The sequence below is a fragment of the Barbus barbus genome (assembly GCF_936440315.1).
Source record: "Barbus barbus genome assembly, chromosome: 37".
Taxonomy (NCBI): domain Eukaryota; kingdom Metazoa; phylum Chordata; class Actinopteri; order Cypriniformes; family Cyprinidae; genus Barbus; species Barbus barbus.
Genome location: NC_136715.1, coordinates 1,886,321 through 1,907,645, shown reverse-complemented (window position 1 = coordinate 1,907,645; position 21,325 = coordinate 1,886,321). Strand labels below are relative to the sequence as shown.

Below are 21,325 nucleotides of genomic sequence, written 5' to 3'. Positions count from 1 at the left end.
TTAATATCCTAATGATTTTTGGCATAAAAGAAAAATCAATAATTTTGACCCATACAATGTATTTTTGGCTAAAATATACCCATGCTACTTATGACTGGTTTTGTGCTCTAGGGACACATATAGTGAACACTACGTGTATGAGGTGAATGAGTGATATAGGTTGAAGCTCTGAGTGGCCCGTCAGATCCAGCTGCGTTTGGAGCCTCAGGACTCAGAGGTTTAATGGATTCTGGCTCCGATCGTCCATCAGCGCCGTTGCCCCGCTGCATTCTGGGAGCCTGAAGCCCCGGCTCTCTGCAGGAGGGTGGAGGTGTGAAAGAGGCTCGCGAGGTCCCACAATCCCCTGTGCAGAGCAGGCCATGTTTCAGCGCCCGTCTTTGTTGTTCTCGCTATGAAAATGAGAATCACTCCACAGGCTAAGCGTGTTAAATCTGAATATTACATTACTTATTTAAGCGCCGCCCGGGCTGTGTGTCTTTTGTTTGAAACTCAGATGTTTTGCATGCAGTGCATGTGAGAGAGGCCAGTATTAAGTATGCATGCGTCTGATATACATACATGCTCTCTGTTTGCAGTTTTTCAGCTTTATTTTGAGAAGATGGAGATGTTTGATTATGGTCAGAGTTTTTAAATAAGACTTGCATCACAGAGAAACCATTAAAACTGGCTGGAAAAACATCAATAACTTGCTAATCAGATATTGGCTGTGGAGCAATTTAATAAAGTTTAATGATCGTAGATGATGTAAAAAAAAAAAAAATGCATTGGAAAGAGAAATATGTCTGTTGTTTCTTCTAGACACCATAGAGAACAAGGTGATATTTAGTCAACTATTGATTCATTTGTGTTTGTTTATCTGTTCTAAGGAATTTTAGGAGAAAAAATCAGATCCTTTAAAACTTGAATGTAATTTTTCAACTTTTCAAGTTATCAAGCATATTCAGGTTTTTTTTTTTTCAAGTGTTTTACTTAAAATGAAAAAAATAGCTATTAAAATATGTCATAAAATGTACATTTTAGGAGAAAAATCTGATCTAATAAAATCTAATCTTGTCCAAATTAAAATTTTCAAGTGTTTCAATTACAATAAAATGAAAATAGCTATTAAAATATTTCCAAAATGTGAAACGTTAATTTTATTAATGTGACTTTTTCAAGTGTAACATTAATTATAGCAATTTATTTTATATTATATTACAAGTATTAAGTATATATAGTATAAGTATGTTTAGGTTTTTTTATATATATTAAACTTTTTTATTATACATTATATTTTATTATATAATTTATGACTTAAATTAAAAAATTATATTGTAAGAGCACAAAGAAAGTTTTTGTGGATAATAAAACAAATTATTATATATTTTATTTATTTGTAACTATTTGTAAACATCTTAATTTTTTTTATAAAAAATTAAAACATTAAAACACACACATATATATATATATATATATATATATAGTAATGGTTTTTAATGTCATCATCCTCAAACGTTTGGCATGTGGTTAATCTTGAGCGAGACTTTTCATCAGAACAAATGTCCCACCGCTTTATTGTCCCGTCTGGGAATCATCAGAAATCATCAAGAGCTGAAAATGAAATGATCCTGAACTCCGGCGAGAAGTTTCCTTGAAGGAGAGATGGAAATTAGAGCAAATGAAAGTGTGTCCGTTGATTGAAAGCGGTCTGGATTGTGTTCAAGAGTTTGGTGTTTTTCCCGTCACACCTCCAGCTCCAAATCTCAGGAATATTAGTTATGGCAAACTCTCATAAACAGAGATGCTCCATGTCAAACATTGAATAATGTGATCAGCGTGTATGAAAGTGTTTGACAGGAACAAACAAACCCACTTAAAGATCTGCAGAGTGAATACAGTAGATGAAACGCATAGAAATGATCTCAGAGGTTCATGCTTCTCCAGCTAATATCACCAACTACAGCTGCACCATCTGTCCAAATAAAACCAAAATCACAATGTGGCTTAGCGCAGGTATCAAAGCACAAAACCAGTGGTTTAATTAAATAAACATATGCAGAGCATGCATCAGTCATCTTTCCATAATTGTATTGAGAAGCATTTATAAACAAAAGAGAAGCTTTGTAAAGTTTTCTGTCAAAATAAAAGTTCAGCAGTATAACTTTTAAAAATTAAGAAATTAAGACAAATATTTTTATTGTAATTTTAAAGTTGTATTATAAACTATAATTAGTAGTAATAGTAGTATATTATTTTTCTTAAATAATAAATAATTTTTATATTTTATTTTACAGTCAAATATTATAATGATATAATATTTATTAATTTGTTTTTATTTAGTAATAATAATAATTATTATTATCATCTAACTGTGATTTTTGTTCAGATAAAATTGTTTTAATTGCCATTAAAATCTAAGTGTGATCATTGTTCTGCCACAAAAATTGTGATTACAATTTAAAATTTTAGGAGAAAAATCTGATCCTCTAAAGCACTCAGATTTTGTCTGAAGTGTTCCACTTAAAATAAAAAAATAATAATAGTAAGTATTAAAATGTGCAATTTATTCATGATTGTGTGTGTAAAATTTAATTTAATTGAATGCAAATAAAATTAAAATGCAAAATATTGTGATTGTATATCAATATGGCTATAAAATAATAATAATAATAATAAATTTTTATCACATTTACCATCATAATCGCAATTTAAATCTGAAAAAAGTTAAATTTTTTCCTCGAATCATGCAGCCCCACAACCTCTTTGCACTATGAAAGAGGAGAAGAGGCGTTTATGGCGTTTTGACTTTCATTAGAAGGAAAGCGTGGGAAACGACAATCTTTAACTCTCAGAACAGGTTGTTTAAATCTCGGAAGCTGATTTTCAGTTCATTCTGACTGAGATTTTCTGGTGAATATGTGTTTTCTCTCCAGTCCTGCAGGTTTGGCGGGCAGTCCGATGATCTCTGACATCTCTCTGATCCGTCTGTCTCCGGGAGCGGCCGGCGAGTCCAGCTTCCTCCCGCCGCACTCTTACGTCTCTCCACACGTGGAGCATTACCTTCGCTCGGCGCACGGGAGCCCCACGCTGTCCATGATCTCCGCGGCGCGAGGACTGAGTCCAGCCGACGGTCAGTCAAACTCCAGCACACAGCACTCACTTTATCACTTCATTATTTTTCTTAAAGCTGCAGTCCATAAGTTTTGCCTCTTTGTCGCCATCTCTGTTTGAAAACCTGGAATTGCAGCTCTGTGCAGAATTATCTTCCGTGCGTGGGAAAAGAAGAAGTAGTAAAAGGGACAAAAAAAACGCGATCAGTCTCACCCACGTTATCTTCTCAGGGATTCCTGGACCCCACCTGCAATGCTCCTGGAAAAATGGGAAAAATCCACAAATGATCCGAATACTTTTTTTCTTAATTTATAATTTATATTTCTTTATTTGCTAATTATTTCTGAAGTCAAAGCAGTATGCACTACAATTAAAAAGATTAAAGAAATTAATATTTTTATTCAGCAAGGATGCATTCAATTGTTTAAAATTGACAGTAAAGACATGTATAATGTTGCAAAAAATTATATTTCAAATAAATGCTGTTCTTTTAAACTTTCTATTCATCTGTGAATCCTGAAAAATAAAATGTATTAAAAAAAAAAAGTTTCCTCAAAAAATATTGGGCAGTTTTCAACATTGATAATAATCAGAAATGTTTCTTGAATGATTTCTGAAGGATCATGTGACACTGAAGACTGCAGTAATGATCCTAAAAATTTAACTTTGATCACAGAAATAAATTATATTTTAACACATATTCACATAGAAAACAGTTATTTGAAATTCTAATAATATTTCACAATTTTGTAGTATTTTTTGTAAAATCAATGCAACCTTTGTGAGCATAAAAGACATTAAATCTTTCAAAAACATTAAAAAAAAATCTTACTGACTCCAAACTAGTCTTTCCTGTGGTTGGGCTGAAGCAGATCGGCGTTATTTGAGCCTCAGCCGAGGGTTTGCAAATTCAGCATTTCAGAACTTCACTTCTAATGATTGTAATTTTGAAAGCTGCTGTTTTGTTTGAGTATGTGTGTATATATTTGGGTTTGGCCGCTTGCAAATGCACTGGCGTGAATTGTCAAACACGTGAAACTTTCCCGTCCTGCGATTTGCCCTTCGAGGGACATTCTGGAAATGAATACGAGGCAGAATTTCCCGATTCCATCCCGAAGCGACAACAGGCCTCTCCTCAGAGCTGAATTACAATTACAGGCCGACGGAGTGACATATAAATCACGCTTCACAGTCTGTCAGCCGTAATGTGTTTGCACCTTTAAACTTAAATAAGCAGCGCACAGGAGATCCCGACAGCGATAAAGACGTAAAAGAGCCACGAGAAAGAGAAATGGGGCTATTTGAGCCCGAGCGAGTGCAGATGGGTAGATGTGGCCTTGAACGCTTTCCAGACGCATCTGACCCGCTTTCAGCCCGCCGCAAACCGTTAGCGCTGGCTCGTACTTTAACAGCGTGTTTGTTTTTCAAGTCAGAATATATAGAAATGAAAGGCTTTGGGAGAGAATCCAGGACGCTTTCTGATTGTGTTCATTGGCAGAGGGAGTTATTTCTATAGTGAAGGAGAGACGGATTAATTTCTTTTTAATTTGTTGTTTGTTTGATTCAAGTGCCCAGTGCATTCTGGGTGATCCTCAAAAGGTGTTATTTGACACACTTGCAGTGCATTAACCAGCATTCACTGCATTTGCATGCTTACATGGAGCGTATTTCTGTATTTCCTAAGCGCGTGTAATCTGTTCTTCAGCATAAAACATGTTAAACTGTGTCTCTGATTGCTTCTGACACTTTTATAAGATGTTTAGTAGGTGCAGATGTCAACATGTTCTTACTGTAGGGCCCTTGGCCTCACGCCTGTGGACTAAGTCTGTAGAGCTTCACTTATAATGTTGGTTAATGTTCATGCACCAAAACTGATATTTTATTTTTTAATGATCATTTTCTACCATATATTATATACAGTGGTGGAGGTAACGAATTACAATTTGTAATTGTAATTTACTGAATTACAAATTTGTAATTCAGTTCAGTGTGAAATCAAATTTGAAATCAAGCTTCCTTGTGCTGTGAGCTTTTGCAACTAAGTTACCCTATTTTAAAGACACAAATACTGTACACAGAATGGACTTGGATTAAACCACTCAAAGCTTGACATAATGATTGCCTTGAAAAAAAACGCTCTTTAATGGCGTTCTCATTCCATTTATGAGCACTTTTTAATACATATTACATATTTAAGCTAAGCATATTTTGCTGTGCACACAACAGTCTCCGTGCTCACAGTGTCCCAGACACTAATATTTTAGCTAAATGACTGTCTGGCCATCTGGGATTTCAGTATGGAGACAAAGGTTAGGGTTGTAATTTTTCAGTATTACGTGACATCGTGGGTGTATATTAGCACAGTTTGGTGTTTTCTTGGGGCGTCTGGCAGAGCGTTAGGACCCAGAAGCAGTGAAGTGTGATGTCAGAGGTAACAAGCAGATACTCTTAACCACTTAAGCGTGAATCTGCTAAGAGCAAGAGGTGGAGAGGAGGTGCACCACAATAAAACCCCGCCCTTTATTCAATATTCTGTTTCACTTGAAAATGCATCCCAACACTGAAGTTAGTTGCAACTTCTGGTTCATGGGAACCTTAATATTGATATTTTTCAAGGTATTGAAGTTAGAAATAACTGTATCATGACCACTAATTCACGTACTTTGCTGTTAAGTTAAATGTGGGATTTGTTCAAAGCAGCTATTATCCACATAGATCTTTGATATGAATGAATACGAAAATCATTCAATATCGCCGGCCAAAAAGTAACTAGTAACTAGTACTCTGAGTAGTTTTTGAGACAAGTAATTTGTACTTTTACTTAAGTACTGTTTTGGCACCAGTACTTTTACTTGTAATTGAGTATTATTTCAGCAATGTAACAGTACTTGTACTTAAGTACAGATTTTCAGTACTCTTTCCACCACTGGTTATATATAAGGCTATTTTTCTACTGCAACTTTAAGATTTTAAGATTAAATGCAAATTATGTCTGTTCTGATTGGCTGACCCTGCATCAGTGCTTTTAACTAAACTATTAAAAATTGATTTTGTGAGTTGAAATAAATCTGAAATAATATATCAACTTGAACTTTCAATTATTTTCAGTTAGTGCAACATTTCTAGATTTTTTAAGCTTAAATATTACTAAAACGTCAAACTAAAGCTTAAAATAAAATACAAAAAATGTATAAATGAGAAAAAAATTATAAAATCACATAATAAAATTTGATTACTAAAAGATGTTGTCATTGAGATACTGTAATTTTTATTAATTCGCTTTTTATTGTATTAGTTTTTATAAATATTTTAAATGTGTTTTTATTTATGTTTTTTCTGCTTTCATGTTAATTTTAAAGTTTTAGTCATTTTTGTTGTTGTTGTTTGTTGTTTGTTTTTTAAAATGTTTATATAGTTTTATTAATTTTACATTTTATTTTTATTTTATTTATTTCAGTACATTAAGTTTAACTAAAATGTTGCCTTGGCAACTAGTTGAAATATATGTTTAATTTATATATTTATAAATATATATATATTATTTATTATAAATATATACATTTAAATATATATCAATTAAGTAATATAATAACCCTGAATACTAAATATAGTACTACAATTACTAAAACTAAAACTTATATAATATATTAAAGCTAATATTAAATAACATTAATTAACTAATATTAATATGCATTTATTTTAATTAATAAAAATGACAAGCCCGTAATAAAATGAAAACGTAATTAAAATACTCAAATTAAAATAAAAAAATGAAAATATATAAAAATAAAAGCCAATTCAAAATATCAAAAAAAGAATATTATAATAGAATATAATACTATAATGTTATATAAATTATACTAAAATAGCACTGCTCTTTATACATGGCATAATTCATGCAGTTTTTCATCAGTTTCTTAAAACTGAGGAGGTGTATAATGCAAATGTGGGTGGGTTGTATGTTAATGAGCTCATAGTTGTGATTATCCTGAAGATTTAGTCCTGTTTCCATGAATACATGCCTCTTTAACTCTCTCTTCTGTCTCTCTGTGCTCATGGCAGTGGCTCACGAGCATCTGAAGGAGCGAGGTTTGTTCGGTTTGCCCCCTCCGCCTCCCGGCGCGACTCCGGCGGATTATTACCACCTGATGACGGGCCACAGAAACCCGTACGGAGAGCTGCTGATGCAGGGGGCCGGAGCCGCCGCTCATTTGCCCGAATACTTCACTCCGGTGGACGGTGAGTTCCAGAGACACACAGACATGCTATAAAAAAAGAGTGTGAATTTATCGAGAAAAGACTGTAAAAATGCTACAGTAAACACCTGTCAAATGGTTAACCGTAAGTTCCCCTACTATATGCGGTGAAAAACTGTATTGAACATTACATGTAATTTTGCGGTAGTATACCGTTTTTGGAAGTGGAAAAAGTACATATAATTTACAGTGAATAACCGTAAACTGACATTCCCAGAATTCCCTGCGTTACATTTCAAATGTGATGGGGTTTTTTGTTGAAATAAGTGTTTCTTTTTAGTTTTTTTAATCAATTTTGTACATTAGGGTTGTATGTTACACCTAATGTTGTTACATTAATGTTTATTGCATTATCTCAGTGTGTCACCATGATGGTGTTTAGTGTTTGTGTCAATGACACTGTGCACCTTCATGTTGCTTGTGAGCTTTGGTTCATCATGTGAATTTCAGTACTGTAAAAGGTTTGTATATTAACATTATATCAGTTAATGATATTACGGTATTTTAATGTAAATTTAAATAAAACTTAAAACCTAAAATGTTGCTGCCATATTTTTTACGGTAACATTCTGACAACCACAGCTGCGGGTTTTTTACCATAAAAAAATGGTAAATTTTTTTTTTTTTTATCCAAAGCGTCTTTCCAGAATAATACTTCAAAGGTCTTTTTAAACACACATTTCTCTAAGATTCTTACACCGGTAGACAGTAAAATAAATAAACTCTCATGTTCAGCATCCGCTAGCAGCTGACGCTCTCCAAACACTGGCAGGACGCTTCACACGCCAGACGTTTCTGTGTTATTTCTCCTCTCGAAGGAAGCTTTCTGTCATCCAGCGCTTCCTAAATTGCCTTAAACGGGGAATGTTTTTTTATTTATAAATTTCCTGTTCTCATTTTCATTTCAGTTAAAGTTTTAGTAATTTAGTCATTTCATTATTTTTTATGTATCTTTATAGTTTTTATTAATTTTTATATCAGGTTTAGTTTTTGTTATTTTAGTTTTTTAAGCTTAAATACAACTAGTACTGTTGTAGTTTTTATTACTATTTTAAATTAGTTTTTATTTTTATATTTTCTGTTTTCATTTTAATTTCGGTTCATTTAATTTTGTTTAGATTTTGTCATTTTAATTATTATATGTTAATAATTTTTATATCAGTTATAGTTTTAGTTATATTAGTTTTTAAGATTAAATAAACTAAAAATACTAGTTCTAGTAAATAAAAGTACTAGTTTTGTTATAGTTTTTATTCATATTTTAATTTAGTTTTTATTTTCATATTTTCTGTTGTCATTTTAATTTTAGTTAAAGATTTGTTCATTTTGTTGTTTTTGTCATTTTAAAAAATATATATCTAGTTTTTATTCACTTTTATTTTAAAGGTTAAATGGAGCTAAAAAAAAAAAAAGGTAGCACGTTACAATAAGGGTACATGAATAATCATGTACTAATGCCTAAATTAATACTTAATTCATCACATACTAATGATTATTAAAGGAGTTAACTAATTATGAACTATCCTTAACTACGACTGGAGTCATATGGATTCATGCATGAATAACGGTAGCCGTAACTACATGTTAGTACATGGTTGATAGTTCATGCATTAATTAACATTTATTGGTCAACTAAATCAAACAGCCTCTTTAAGAAGGAATAAGAAATACTCTGACTTTGAAATTAATTTAAATAATTTAATACTATCATAATTTGAGCATTTGAGAGCTTCAGCTTTGTCATAAACATTATTGGGTGGCAATGGATTAGTTGATTCTCCTCATCAAGTGTAGAAAATACTAAATACACTAATGACTGATCTTGTCTGTTTTATGTTCTTCTGTTTCCCTTTAAACTCACCCTATTGTGACTTATACATGGATTAATAAAAAATTAAAACCCATGTGACATTTGTAGAACAATTCCTAAAGAAATGCTCAAACTGGAAAGAGTTCACTGTTCATTCAGACCCAGCCGTGATGATCCTGTTCCTCCGCTCTCTGACTTCTTGAAGATCCACACAGCATCTCTTAACCGGGCTGAATTCTCACTTTGTTAGTACATGTGTGTTTGATAGAGTATAACATAAATCATGAGCTGAGTTCAGTAAGTAGTTAACAGTGAATTCATTATGATTGGGCCCTCTCAAGTAAAGTCATGTCAAAATCAACTTTAACAAGCTATTAGTTTATGTTAGTTCATGACCTAACCTCAACTAATGACTCGTTAAAGTTGACTTTACTTGAGAGGGCCCAACATCACTAACTCGTTATTAACTACCCATGAACTAACATCAACTAATGACTCATTAAAGTTGACTTTACTTGAGAGGGCCCAACATCACTAACTCATTATTAACTACCCATGAACTAACATCAACTAATGACTTGTTAAAGTTGAATTTGACATGATTTTACTTGAGAGGGCCCAACATCACTAACTCATTATTAACTACCCATGAACTCACATCAACTAATGGCTTGTTAAAGTTGGTTTTGACATGACTTTACTTGAGAGGGCCCAACATCACTAACTCATTATTAACTACCCATGAACTAACATCAACTAATGGCTTGTTAAAGTTGGTTTTGACATGACTTTACTTGAAAGGGCCCAACATCACTAACTCATTATTAACTAACCATGAACTAACATCAACTAATGACTTGTTAAAGTTGAATTTGACATGATTTTACTTGAGAGGGCCCAACATCACTAACTCATTATTAACTAACCATGAACTAACATCAACTAATGACTTGTTAAAGTTGAATTTGACATGATTTTACTTGAGAGGGCCCAACATCACTAACTCATTATTAACTAACCATGAACTAACATCAACTAATGGCTTGTTAAAGTTGGTTTTGACATGACTTTACTTGAAAGGGCCCAACATCACTAACTCATTATTAACTACCCATGAACTAACATCAACTAATGACTCGTTAAAGTTGACTTTACTTGAGAGGGCCCAACATCACTAACTCATTATTAACTACCCATGAACTAACATCAACTAATGACTCGTTAAAGTTGACTTTACTTGAAAGGGCCCAACATCACTAACTCATTATTAACTACCCATGAACTAACATCAACTAATGACTTGTTAAAGTTGAATTTGACATGATTTTACTTGAGAGGGCCCAACATCACTAACTCATTATTAACTACCCATGAACTAACATCAGCTAATGGCTTGTTAAAGTTGAATTTGACATGATTTTACTTGAGAGGGCCCAACATCACTAACTCATTATTAACTAACCATGAACTAACATCAACTAATGGCTTGTTAAAGTTGGTTTTGACATGACTTTACTTGAAAGGGCCCAACATCACTAACTCATTATTAACTACCCATGAACTAACATCAACTAATGACTTGTTAAAGTTGAATTTGACATGATTTTACTTGAGAGGGCCCAACATCACTAACTCATTATTAACTAACCATGAACTAACATCAACTAATGGCTTGTTAAAGTTGAATTTGACATGACTTTACTTGAGAGGGCCCAACATCACTAACTCATTATTAACTAACCATGAACTAACATCAACTAATGGCTTGTTAAAGTTGAATTTGACATGACTTTACTTGAGAGGGCCCAATGAATGAACAGTGAACTCTTTCCAGTTTAAGCATTTCTTTAGGAATTGTTCTACAAATGTTCTTTGTGGGTTTTTTTGGGGGTTTTAATTTTTTATTAATCCATGTATAAGTCACAATAGGGTGAGTTTAAAGGGAAAGAGAAGAACCTAAAACAGACAAGATCAGTCATTAGTGTATTTAGTATTGTTTACACTTGATGAGGAGAATCAACTAATCCATTGCCACCCAATAATGTTTATGTCAAAGCTGAAGCTGTCAAATGCTCAAATTATGATAGTATTAAATTATTTAAATTAATTTCATCAGAGTATTTCTTATTCCTTCTTAAAGAGGCTGTTTGATTTAGTTGACCAATAAATGTTAATTAATGCATGAACTATCAACCATGTACTAACATGTAGTTACGGCTACCGTTATTCATGCATGAATCCATATGACTCCAGTCGTAGTTAAGGATAGCTCTTAGTTAGTTCATAATTAGTTAACTCCTTTAATAATCATTAGTATGTGATGAGTTAAGTATTAATTTAGGCATTAGTACATGTTTATTCATGTACCCTTATTGTAAAGTGTTACCAAAAAAAGGTAAAGGTTAATTTTTGTCATTTTGTTGTATTTTGTCATTTTTATTCGTTTTAGATTTTCAAATATATCTATATAGTTTTATTCATTTTTATTTCAGTTTGAGTTATTTTAGTAACTATTCGGAAACTAGCTGAAATAAAAGAAGTAATTTTTTTTACTCTTTGGTTAAATTTTATTTCAAAACCTTTTTTTGTTTGTTTTAGTTACCCTGTTTAAGACAGATAGATTCCTGTGGGAAGAATAATGCAGCGGTCCAAATTATCCATAACTGCTCGTTTAGTAAAACAAGCTATAAAGTTCAAGATGGTGAAGCTAGAGCTGGTCATGAAATTTCATTTAAAAAATTGAGTATTTTGACTTAACCAACCAAGTGATGAATGACCGAACAATTAGTAGTTTGTTTGATTTCTAATTATGCGTATTGCACTGGACAGCTCCGCCCCCTTTTGACATTTCATTGGTCCAAAATCTGGCTCCTCATTAAATATTAAGCATCAAATATGATGAGATTGGCTGTTTTTATGTTTTGTCATGCAGCAGTTTCATGTTCAGTGTTGATGGACAGATAAATCATCACTTCACGCCTGGTAAGTTAGAGGTATTTTAAAGAGCATTTGTCAGGCTATCATAATTATTGATTTATTGCTTTTGGAATTTCTGTGCATCTGAATCAGAGTCACTGAAGCATCACATTATTAACAGGTGGATTATGTTGCTTTTATTTAACTGTCTCTTCTGTATTTTACACAGTTCTTTGCTGTTCTGTGAATCAGTCAGAGTGAAAATACCATGACGAGCCGCTGTGACTAATATTCCACAGAGAGACAGAGGTGTTATTTCAAACAAACACATGGTGATATACAGTAGGTCTCTGGCTCTCTATAGAACAAACATTTGTCTCCTTCAAACAATCCGAGCTGAAAAACAAGCACTCTCGATCTGCTCTCGCTCTTTAGCGTGACATGAATGAATAGCTCATTTAGCTGTGCTAACTCCATCTGGCTTTGATCTGCATCCCGTCCGGAGCCGCTGATGCTTCCCGACAGCTTTTACACAGATGTGTTTGGACGCTGACGGTGGAGCGTGTCCCGCGCTTTGATGGGAAACAGTGTGAGTCAGTTACAAAGACAGATAGAAAGAGAATGAGAGATATGATAAGTCAAGCAAAGCCAGCTAGAAGGCTGGAAAGGCAACTTTGGAGTTTAAAAACACCACATTTTCCATGGTTATATGTCTTTTAGTCACGATTAGCCCAAAGGTACACTAACTGTATAAACAATGGAGCAGCAAGAGTCAGTGTATCCATCAAAAATATTGCAATTAGCAGCAATAATTAGATCCAAACAGATTATTAAAGTGGAGAACATTATCACAATTGTAAAAATTCAGCATAAGGTTTTGTGGATGTTGCAGATACAGTTGTTTTTGTAGTAAATTTTGGGATAAAATTGATCGAATTGACACTTTTGAGAATTTTTTTAAGTTGTAGCACAACCTATTGGTGGAAATTGCTTATAATTGGTGTGCAATCTCAGACTGTCCTGGTGTGCATGTGTGCCAAATTTGTGAAGTTTGGACACTGTCACATCTAAAAACCCATATTTGTTCATATGAATTTAGCTACATGCGAACGCGTGATGCATGGAATTGAAACGCAGTTATATGACTTACATACTCAAATGTGTGTAGTAGGTCTCTAAAAGTAGATCTGTCCTCTATGGGGTGGTGAGATCACTATAAGAAATTCATTTCTGCTGAAGCTAGGTAATGTTGAGGTAAACTTGATCGCGGTTACAGTTTTCAGATTATTTTTTTTTGTTATAGCGCCACCTAGCGTTGTAAACTGCTCAAATTTGGTATGCAATCTGATATTGTCCTGGTGTGCATGTGTGCCAACTTTTGTGAAGTTTGGACATTGTCATCTCCAAAAACACACATTTGTTTGTATGAATTTAGCTAAATGCGAACGCTTGGTGCATGGTGTCAGAACGCAATTCTGTGGCTTACTACATACTCAAATGTGTGTAATATGTATCTGAAAGCAGATCTGTCCTCTATACGGGGGGAAAATCACATAAAAAAAATTATTTCCGCTGAGAAGGTGTAACAGAGACAAATGTCGCTGCCATCGATGAGCGCCCCTGATACGTTTGGCCATTATGATAATGCAAATTCCACCAGAACGAGTCCAAATCCACATTTGGTCACACATCAGGGGCTCCAAAAGACTCCAGTAAGACATTGATGTTGTGAGTTTTATGTTTGGTTTTCTTGGCCTTTTGTATTTTTAGCGTCCGTTCTCTCTGGATTTGGGTCCTGAGGCGGCTCTTAGCGCTAAAGATGTGTTAGGAGCTCCGACCGATGCCTGAACATGACAGCAAACCATTAGTTCATGCTAAGAGTAATGACCCTCACGGCAACATAGCTGAGGGATTATTTATTAGCACTGCGGTCTGTGGGGAACCAGTCCATGCACACACAAAGAAATGATTTGTGTAATCCTGCTTGTGTTGGCACGGCACGTGATGAAATCATTATATGCACGTCCGGTTGCCAGAGTGTCTGGATACGACCTCTAATCACACACACACACACACACCGGGTGTAATGCTTTGCACCTGTTGAGTTCACTGCAGTTGTCTCAGTAATTCTCCACTGAAATAGCAAACAGATAAGTCTGAAACACACTCTACACAAGCAAGCTAGCTACCTGAATAATCAGACGTCCGGTTTAATGGCGCAGACATTTGATGATAACTGTATCTCTCAGAAAGTGTTTTGAATCCCGGTTGATGTTACTAAGACGATCGTGAGCCGTAAACACGCATACACCGCACTTATTATTCACACACATTCCTTTTCGAGCCAAAATCGGTTCTGTAAATTACCCTCATTAAACAAAGTCAAGTCTGCAATAGTTTGATTGTTATCTGGGTAATTACGGTAATTTATTGGGAAGGATTAATTATCCCAAATCAAATCAAAATGAGGTCATGCTGAGTTTGAGATGGAGACGATTAAGACGGTTCACCTAACCGTTTTTTTTTTTTTTACTAATCCCGTTCGGCCTTGAATGCAACGAGTCACTTTAAACTCAATTTCAATATGTTTTGACTTGATTTTTTTTTTACGTAACTGTAGGGACACTTTTAAAATGTAAATATTTTATTTAAAACAATTTTTAAAAATATTATTTTATTATTTTTAAATATTGTAAAATATATTTATTTACATTACATATATATTTAATATTTTATGTAATGTTTTTAATTATTTATTTAAATAGTTTATTATTGTAAAAATTAAATATTTTATTAAAAATAACATTTTAAATACACTATTTTTAAAGAATATTCTTAAAACAATTTTCTAGAATGATATTTAAAATGTAACATTTCATTGTATTATTAAGTATTAGTGAACTTTAAGGGCATTTTTTTGCACAGTTTGCAAAAAAAAAAAACACTGTGCTCAAAACAGTGATTTGCAAAGATACAGAAAGAAACAGATACTATCCCACTATCCCAAAACCGGTGCCCTTTTTTTTTTGTTTTTTCATAAAGTTTGTTTTGAAATCTTCACTATCTGTGTAATATTGGAGTGACGCCAGTTTCCCAGTGAAGTCTCGTTATCTGCGTACAGTATATTCTGTTTGCCGTGGCCAGGATTCAGTCTTGAGCACTTATTGATGGGATCCGGCTCTTTCCTGCGGAGCCGTGAGTCGCAAAGGGTGTGTGAGAGCATCGATCATGCAGTTGTGCCTCACACACACACACACACACACACACACGATTCCTGAAATAGCTCAGCGTTGGGCGAAACTGGAAATGACACGCTGAGATTCTCCTGAGTGAGAGAAAGAGAATCAAACAGAAGTACTGATCAGATGGTACAATGCTGTTCACGTTAGCTGTTTGATATATATATATATATATATATATATATATATATATATATATATATATATATATATACGGAATAATTTGCGTTAATGAATTGCACAATAAACAATTATTAATAAAATAAAATAAAATTAGATTAAATTTTTTACACACAATATTACCAAAGCAAAAGTAACTGTATGAGCACTTTAATTATTAAATTATTAGATATTATTTAATAATTATTTTTAATAGTTGTTTTTATTTGCATGTTATATTTTGTTTGTAAAATAATATTTTAAATACATTTTTTGAATGTTGTAAAAAAATAAATCATTTAAAATAATTTTTAATTCATATTATAAAATTGTTTTTATTTATTGACTGTTTTATATTGATTGGATTTCAAATCCTGAATAATTTGCATGGATGAATTGCACAATAAACATTTATTACAAAAGTAAAATAAAAAAAAAATTATTTTAAAATACCCACAATATTACCAAAGTAACTATAGGGGAACTTTAATTATTAAATAATTGTTATTTTATAATTAATTAAATACATTTATATTTGTAAATATTAGAAATATATATGTTAACTGTTAAAATTATATTTTTAATTAATACTAACAAACATTATATTAATAATATACAGTATTAACAAATTGCCAGTCTGTGGGGGCACTTTAATTAATAAATAAATTTAAGAATATTTTAAATACTTTTTTATTTGTAAAGTAATATTTAAAATATGTTTATTATTTTTATACATTGTAAAAAAAATTATATTTTATTTTAAATAATATGTAACTTAAAAAAAATTATAACATTATATTCTATTTAAAGTAATATTTTAAATATTTTTTATTTATTGATCGATTTATATTAACTGGATTTAAAATCCTGATGGATAAATAAAAATGTAACCCGATGGATAAATATTTTGAATAATTTGAATTGATGAATTGCACAATAAAGATTTATTAAGAGAGTAAAATCAATTTTGATTTGATGTCTCAACAGTGTCGCGGTTTCCCAGCCCTCGTCTGACGCCGCGCTTGAGCCGGAAGCGAGCTCTGTCCATCTCTCCGCTCTCAGACGCCAGCATCGACCTGCAGACCATGATCCGCACCTCACCCAACTCTCTGGTGGCCTACATCAACAACTCTCGCTCCAGCTCGGCCGCCAGCAGCTCCTATGGACACCTGTCCGTCGGAGGCATCAGGTACACAGAGTTGCCAGGTCCCAGAAAAATGTCCAGCCCAAACCTTACTCAAATCCCACCCCAAAAAGAATGAAAAATAGCCCAATTTTTGGCCCCAAACACAGTTGACTGTGAGCTTTAATCCATTAATGTACTTTAAAACAAACTTTTAGATTTTTTTCATTCTATGTTTTGAATTTTAGCGAGACTTGTTTATATGTACTGTGTGCATATTTAATTATTATCTAATACGCTTTTATTTTTCAGCATTTTCATGATTAAATGTGAAATCAGGGCTGGGCAATATGGCCAGAAATATTATGACAATTTTTTTTTTTTTTCATGTCATACAGTATCGATATTTATCACAATATTCATTAACCATTAATATGGAAGGAAATGCTTTCCATGTGTTTTTTAGACCTTTTAGAATGAATGCACTGTAAACATAACTAGTTTTTTTGTAAATTTGTAAAAAAAAAAAATCATAAAGCTGAATTTTAATGTAGGGCCCCGTGAAATGCATTTAAATTTTCCCTAAATTCTTTTCAATTTTATTTATTTTGTAATTGATGATTTAATACAAATTTATCAAAAATTGTGTTTAATGAAACAATTAATAAAACTTTAACAATTTAATTAATGGTCAAGGTGATATGTGACCCTGGTCCACAAAACCAGTCTTAAGTCGCTCAGGTATATTTGTAGCAATAGCCAAAAATACAATGTATGGGTCAAAATTATTGATTTTTCTATTATGCCAAAAATCATTAGGGCATTAAGTAAAGATTCCATGAAGATACGTAGTAAATTTCATACTGTAAATATATAAAAACTTAATTTTTCATTAGTAATATGCATTGCTAAGAACTTCATTTGAACAACTTTAAAGGATGATTTTCGCAATATTTAGATTTTTTTGCTCCCTCAGATTCCAGATTTTCTAATAGTTGTATCTCAACCTAATATTGTCCTATCATAACAACACCATACATCTGAAAGATTATTTATTCAGCCTTCAGATGATGTAGAAATCTTAATTTCTAAAAATTATGACTGGTTTTGTGGTCCAGAGTCCAATATGTGCTAAGTGTGAGGTGAAATTTTCACTTTATAATAAAAGCATGAAACTTGGTACACTTGTATAGTTTGTGGCCCTGAACATTTTCAGAAATGGAGCCATCGCAAAAACACATTGTGGTAGCCACGGCAACCATTTTACTTTCCGCCATAACCAAATTATGTTTTTTGTGTCATATCTCCTGAACCAAATATGATAACACAGAAAAGGTGATGTCTACCCCTATGTTCTGATGCTCAAGGATTACAATGATACCACATACAACAACATAAACTTAATATTTTAAAATGTAATCAAATATAACAAAACATTGCATTTTTATTTTTACCAAATAATAAAAAAAAAAAATACAAAACTGTATGTTTTGTCATATTTAATATGTTTCTGTTAAAAATTCCTTCACGTTTGTTATGCCATAAGTTAAATATATTAAGGTTCTACAATATATAAATATATTGTGGAAACTTAATTTCCTGTAGAGCTGCTTTGCAATGATTTGTATCGTAAAAAGTGCTATACAAATAAACTTGAAACTTGAACTTGAACTTGTTGTCAAGTTTTTCAAATGAAACGGTGAAAAGCCCTGAAGTGACTCTCGGAGGCTCTGAAGATGAACTTCATGTGTTCATGTCCTTATTAGTCTATAGATGCGTCTATAGATAAACTTTAGTTTACCGCAGTACATTATAAAACTAGCCCAGAAAACCGCGACCCTGGCAACACTGCAGCTACAGACTGGATTGAATGTGAGTGTTTTTTGCACGTACAGCTCATGCTGATCTCCTGCTCTTGTGCTGCAGTCCGTCGTTCCCGTTCCCACACTCCATCAATCCGGTGGCGTATCAGCAGCTGTTGAGCCAGCAGAGAGGCCTCAGTGCTTTCGGACACACACCGCCGCTCCTCCAGCCGTCTCCCACCTTCTCCAGCAGACACCCGCTGAGCCTCTCCGCCATGCAGACGCCCGCCGCCAGCGACCCCGAGACCAAGGTACCCCAGCGCTTCACCAACACAATCACACTCATCAGCCTCACAGCAGTTTCTTACAATGATTTTTAATCGTTTCATTTTATATTAGTTTAATTTTTTTATTTATTTATTTATTTTTATGTACAAAAGGTGCTATACAAATACATAATAATAATAATAATAATAATAATAATAATGAAAATATAATCATTGGTTAAATAATTTATTGTAAACTATTATTATTATTATTATTATATTTGTATAGCACCTTTTATACATAATACATATACATAATAATTAGTAATAGTAGTAATAATAATAATAATAAATAAATATTTAATAATAAATTATTACATTTTATATTATTATTATTATTATTATTGTTGTTGTTGTTAATGTTATGTACAAAAGGTGCTATACAAATAAATAATAGTAGTAGTAGTAAAAATAATAATAATAATAATGAAAATATAATCATTGATTAAATAATTTATTGTAAAGTATTATTATTACTATTATTATTATTATTATTATACCTTTTATACATAATAATTAGTAATAGTAGTAATAATAATAATAAATAAATATTTTATAATATTTTATACTATATTATTATTATTATTAATGTTTTATGTATAAACGGTGCTATACAAATAATATTGTTATTAATAAAATAATACAATTCTAAAAAAAATATTCTTGTTATATAATAATTGTGCAAATTATTATTATTTATATATTTGTGCAGCACCTTTTATACATTAATTGTTTATATATTAATTCATTAACTCTTTCCCCGCCAGCATTTTTGAAAAAAAGTTGCCAGCCACCGCCAGCATTTTTGATAATTTTTGAATATTTTGTTGTATGACTATCTGAACATGCAATACATCAAAATAAAGACCAGACCCTCTACTTTCAAACAAGAAAAAAACTGTTTTCTAGCTTCAAGCATTGTTTTTTTATCAACACCTGAATGTAGGTAAGTTCCATTAAAAAAGCAACATTTTGAGCAAAAAGCTAAGAAAATCGCATTTTTATCAAATACTACATCTGGATCATATTCAGTAATATTATATGGCTTCCATCAGCACTCAAAAGCTTGCACAGGCCCTTACCACTTTCTGGATCCACATTTCACTCTGTAACATTAGACAGTTTTCATTTATACACGGTTAGTGTTGACGATCGCATTATTTTTCATATGCATATGCTTACATATGAGATTGATCTTTTCTGCATCTTCCTGGTCTGTGTTTTTGATCGGCACATTACAGACTCATTCAGGAGATGCGTAATAGCGTCCCCCTAGTGTATAACAGTGAGAACGTGGGAAAATCCCGTGTTTGGCGGGGAAAGAGTTAATTATGTTAAAAAATAAATACATTTAAAATAAATAAAATCAGCCTGATTATTATTAGAGCAGATAGTTGAAGCTGCACACTCATTATGGTTTCTCTGTGGTTGCGCTGCTGTCACGTTCAGGCGAGCAGAAACAGCGTTTCCAAACCGCACATTGACTCTGTCAGCACTTTGGGTCGCAGCGAGCGTCGCAGCTTAGCGCTGCTGCGTTCACATCACATGTGCTCACTGCAGACGGTGGCATCTCCATACTGACTGCTGCTCTCTCTTTTCTTCCCTCGTTCCTTAGAACACAAATGGCGACTCTGCAGTCAGCAGCACTGTAAACCCCCTGAACAACAAGAGGTCAAAGGTCAAGACAGAGTTGGACGGGCCGCAACCTGTGTCGCCTTGCTCTCCGGTAAGAAAATACTGTGACTCTTTCACAAAACCTAGTGAGCTGACTTGTCTACATCATAGAAGTCAACATCCTAAATCAACTGGAACCTCAAGGTCCACACACAAATATTGAGTAAATTCAATGTTATTATTTATATAAAAAACATTTTGTTATATGAATATATCAATATATTTATATTAATTAATGAATTCATGTATAATTTAAAATATAATGTTTACTGCAGCTTTTATATTATATTTGAATATTAATATAAGGTAGAATGGATTATATTAATATATAATATTAATAAATAAATTTGTCATTAAAATATATTTATATTAATTCATTAATTATTTTATAATAATATTCATAATATCCAATAATGTTAATATAAAGTAGAATGGATTATATTAATATATAATATTAATTAATTAAGTTAATGTAATTAAATTATATCTATATTTATTTTTGTGTGTGCAGTGTATTGTAGTATTTAAAAATTGCATTAAAAGTAGAAAAATAAATTATAATAATTTCCATTGTAATTAGATTTAACTATTTTATTATATATTAATTAATTTTAGATTAATATTCACTGCAGATTTAATGTATTATATTTATATTATGTGCTTATAATTATACTACATTTTAATAGTAATATTAAGTGGAATGTATTATAATAATTTTACAAAAATTTAAATATAATTTATATAATAAATATTAAAATAAAATATTCTTTATTAGATTAATAATACAATTTTACAATAATTATATATATTTTATATTAATACAAAAATAGTAAAACATTAATGTGCATGTGTGGTGTATTTAAAAATAAATGAATAAGTTATATTAATGTTAATTTCCATTCTAATTAGATTTATTATAACTATTTTTAT

At 32.1% G+C, this 21,325-nt stretch overlaps 1 protein-coding gene across 1 annotated transcript in view; it reads left to right on the top strand.

The window, feature by feature from the left end:
- Positions 1-21,325, top strand: part of LOC306856946 (zinc finger protein GLI2-like) — a 100,611-nt gene that overhangs the window by 64,504 nt on the left and 14,782 nt on the right. The window contains exons 4-8 of the mRNA XM_079396520.1: positions 2,913-3,109; positions 7,153-7,329; positions 16,458-16,659; positions 18,520-18,706; positions 20,337-20,447. Of these exons, the coding sequence (XP_079252646.1) occupies positions 2,913-3,109; positions 7,153-7,329; positions 16,458-16,659; positions 18,520-18,706; positions 20,337-20,447 (874 nt within the window). The remainder of the gene's footprint in view (positions 1-2,912; positions 3,110-7,152; positions 7,330-16,457; positions 16,660-18,519; positions 18,707-20,336; positions 20,448-21,325) is intronic.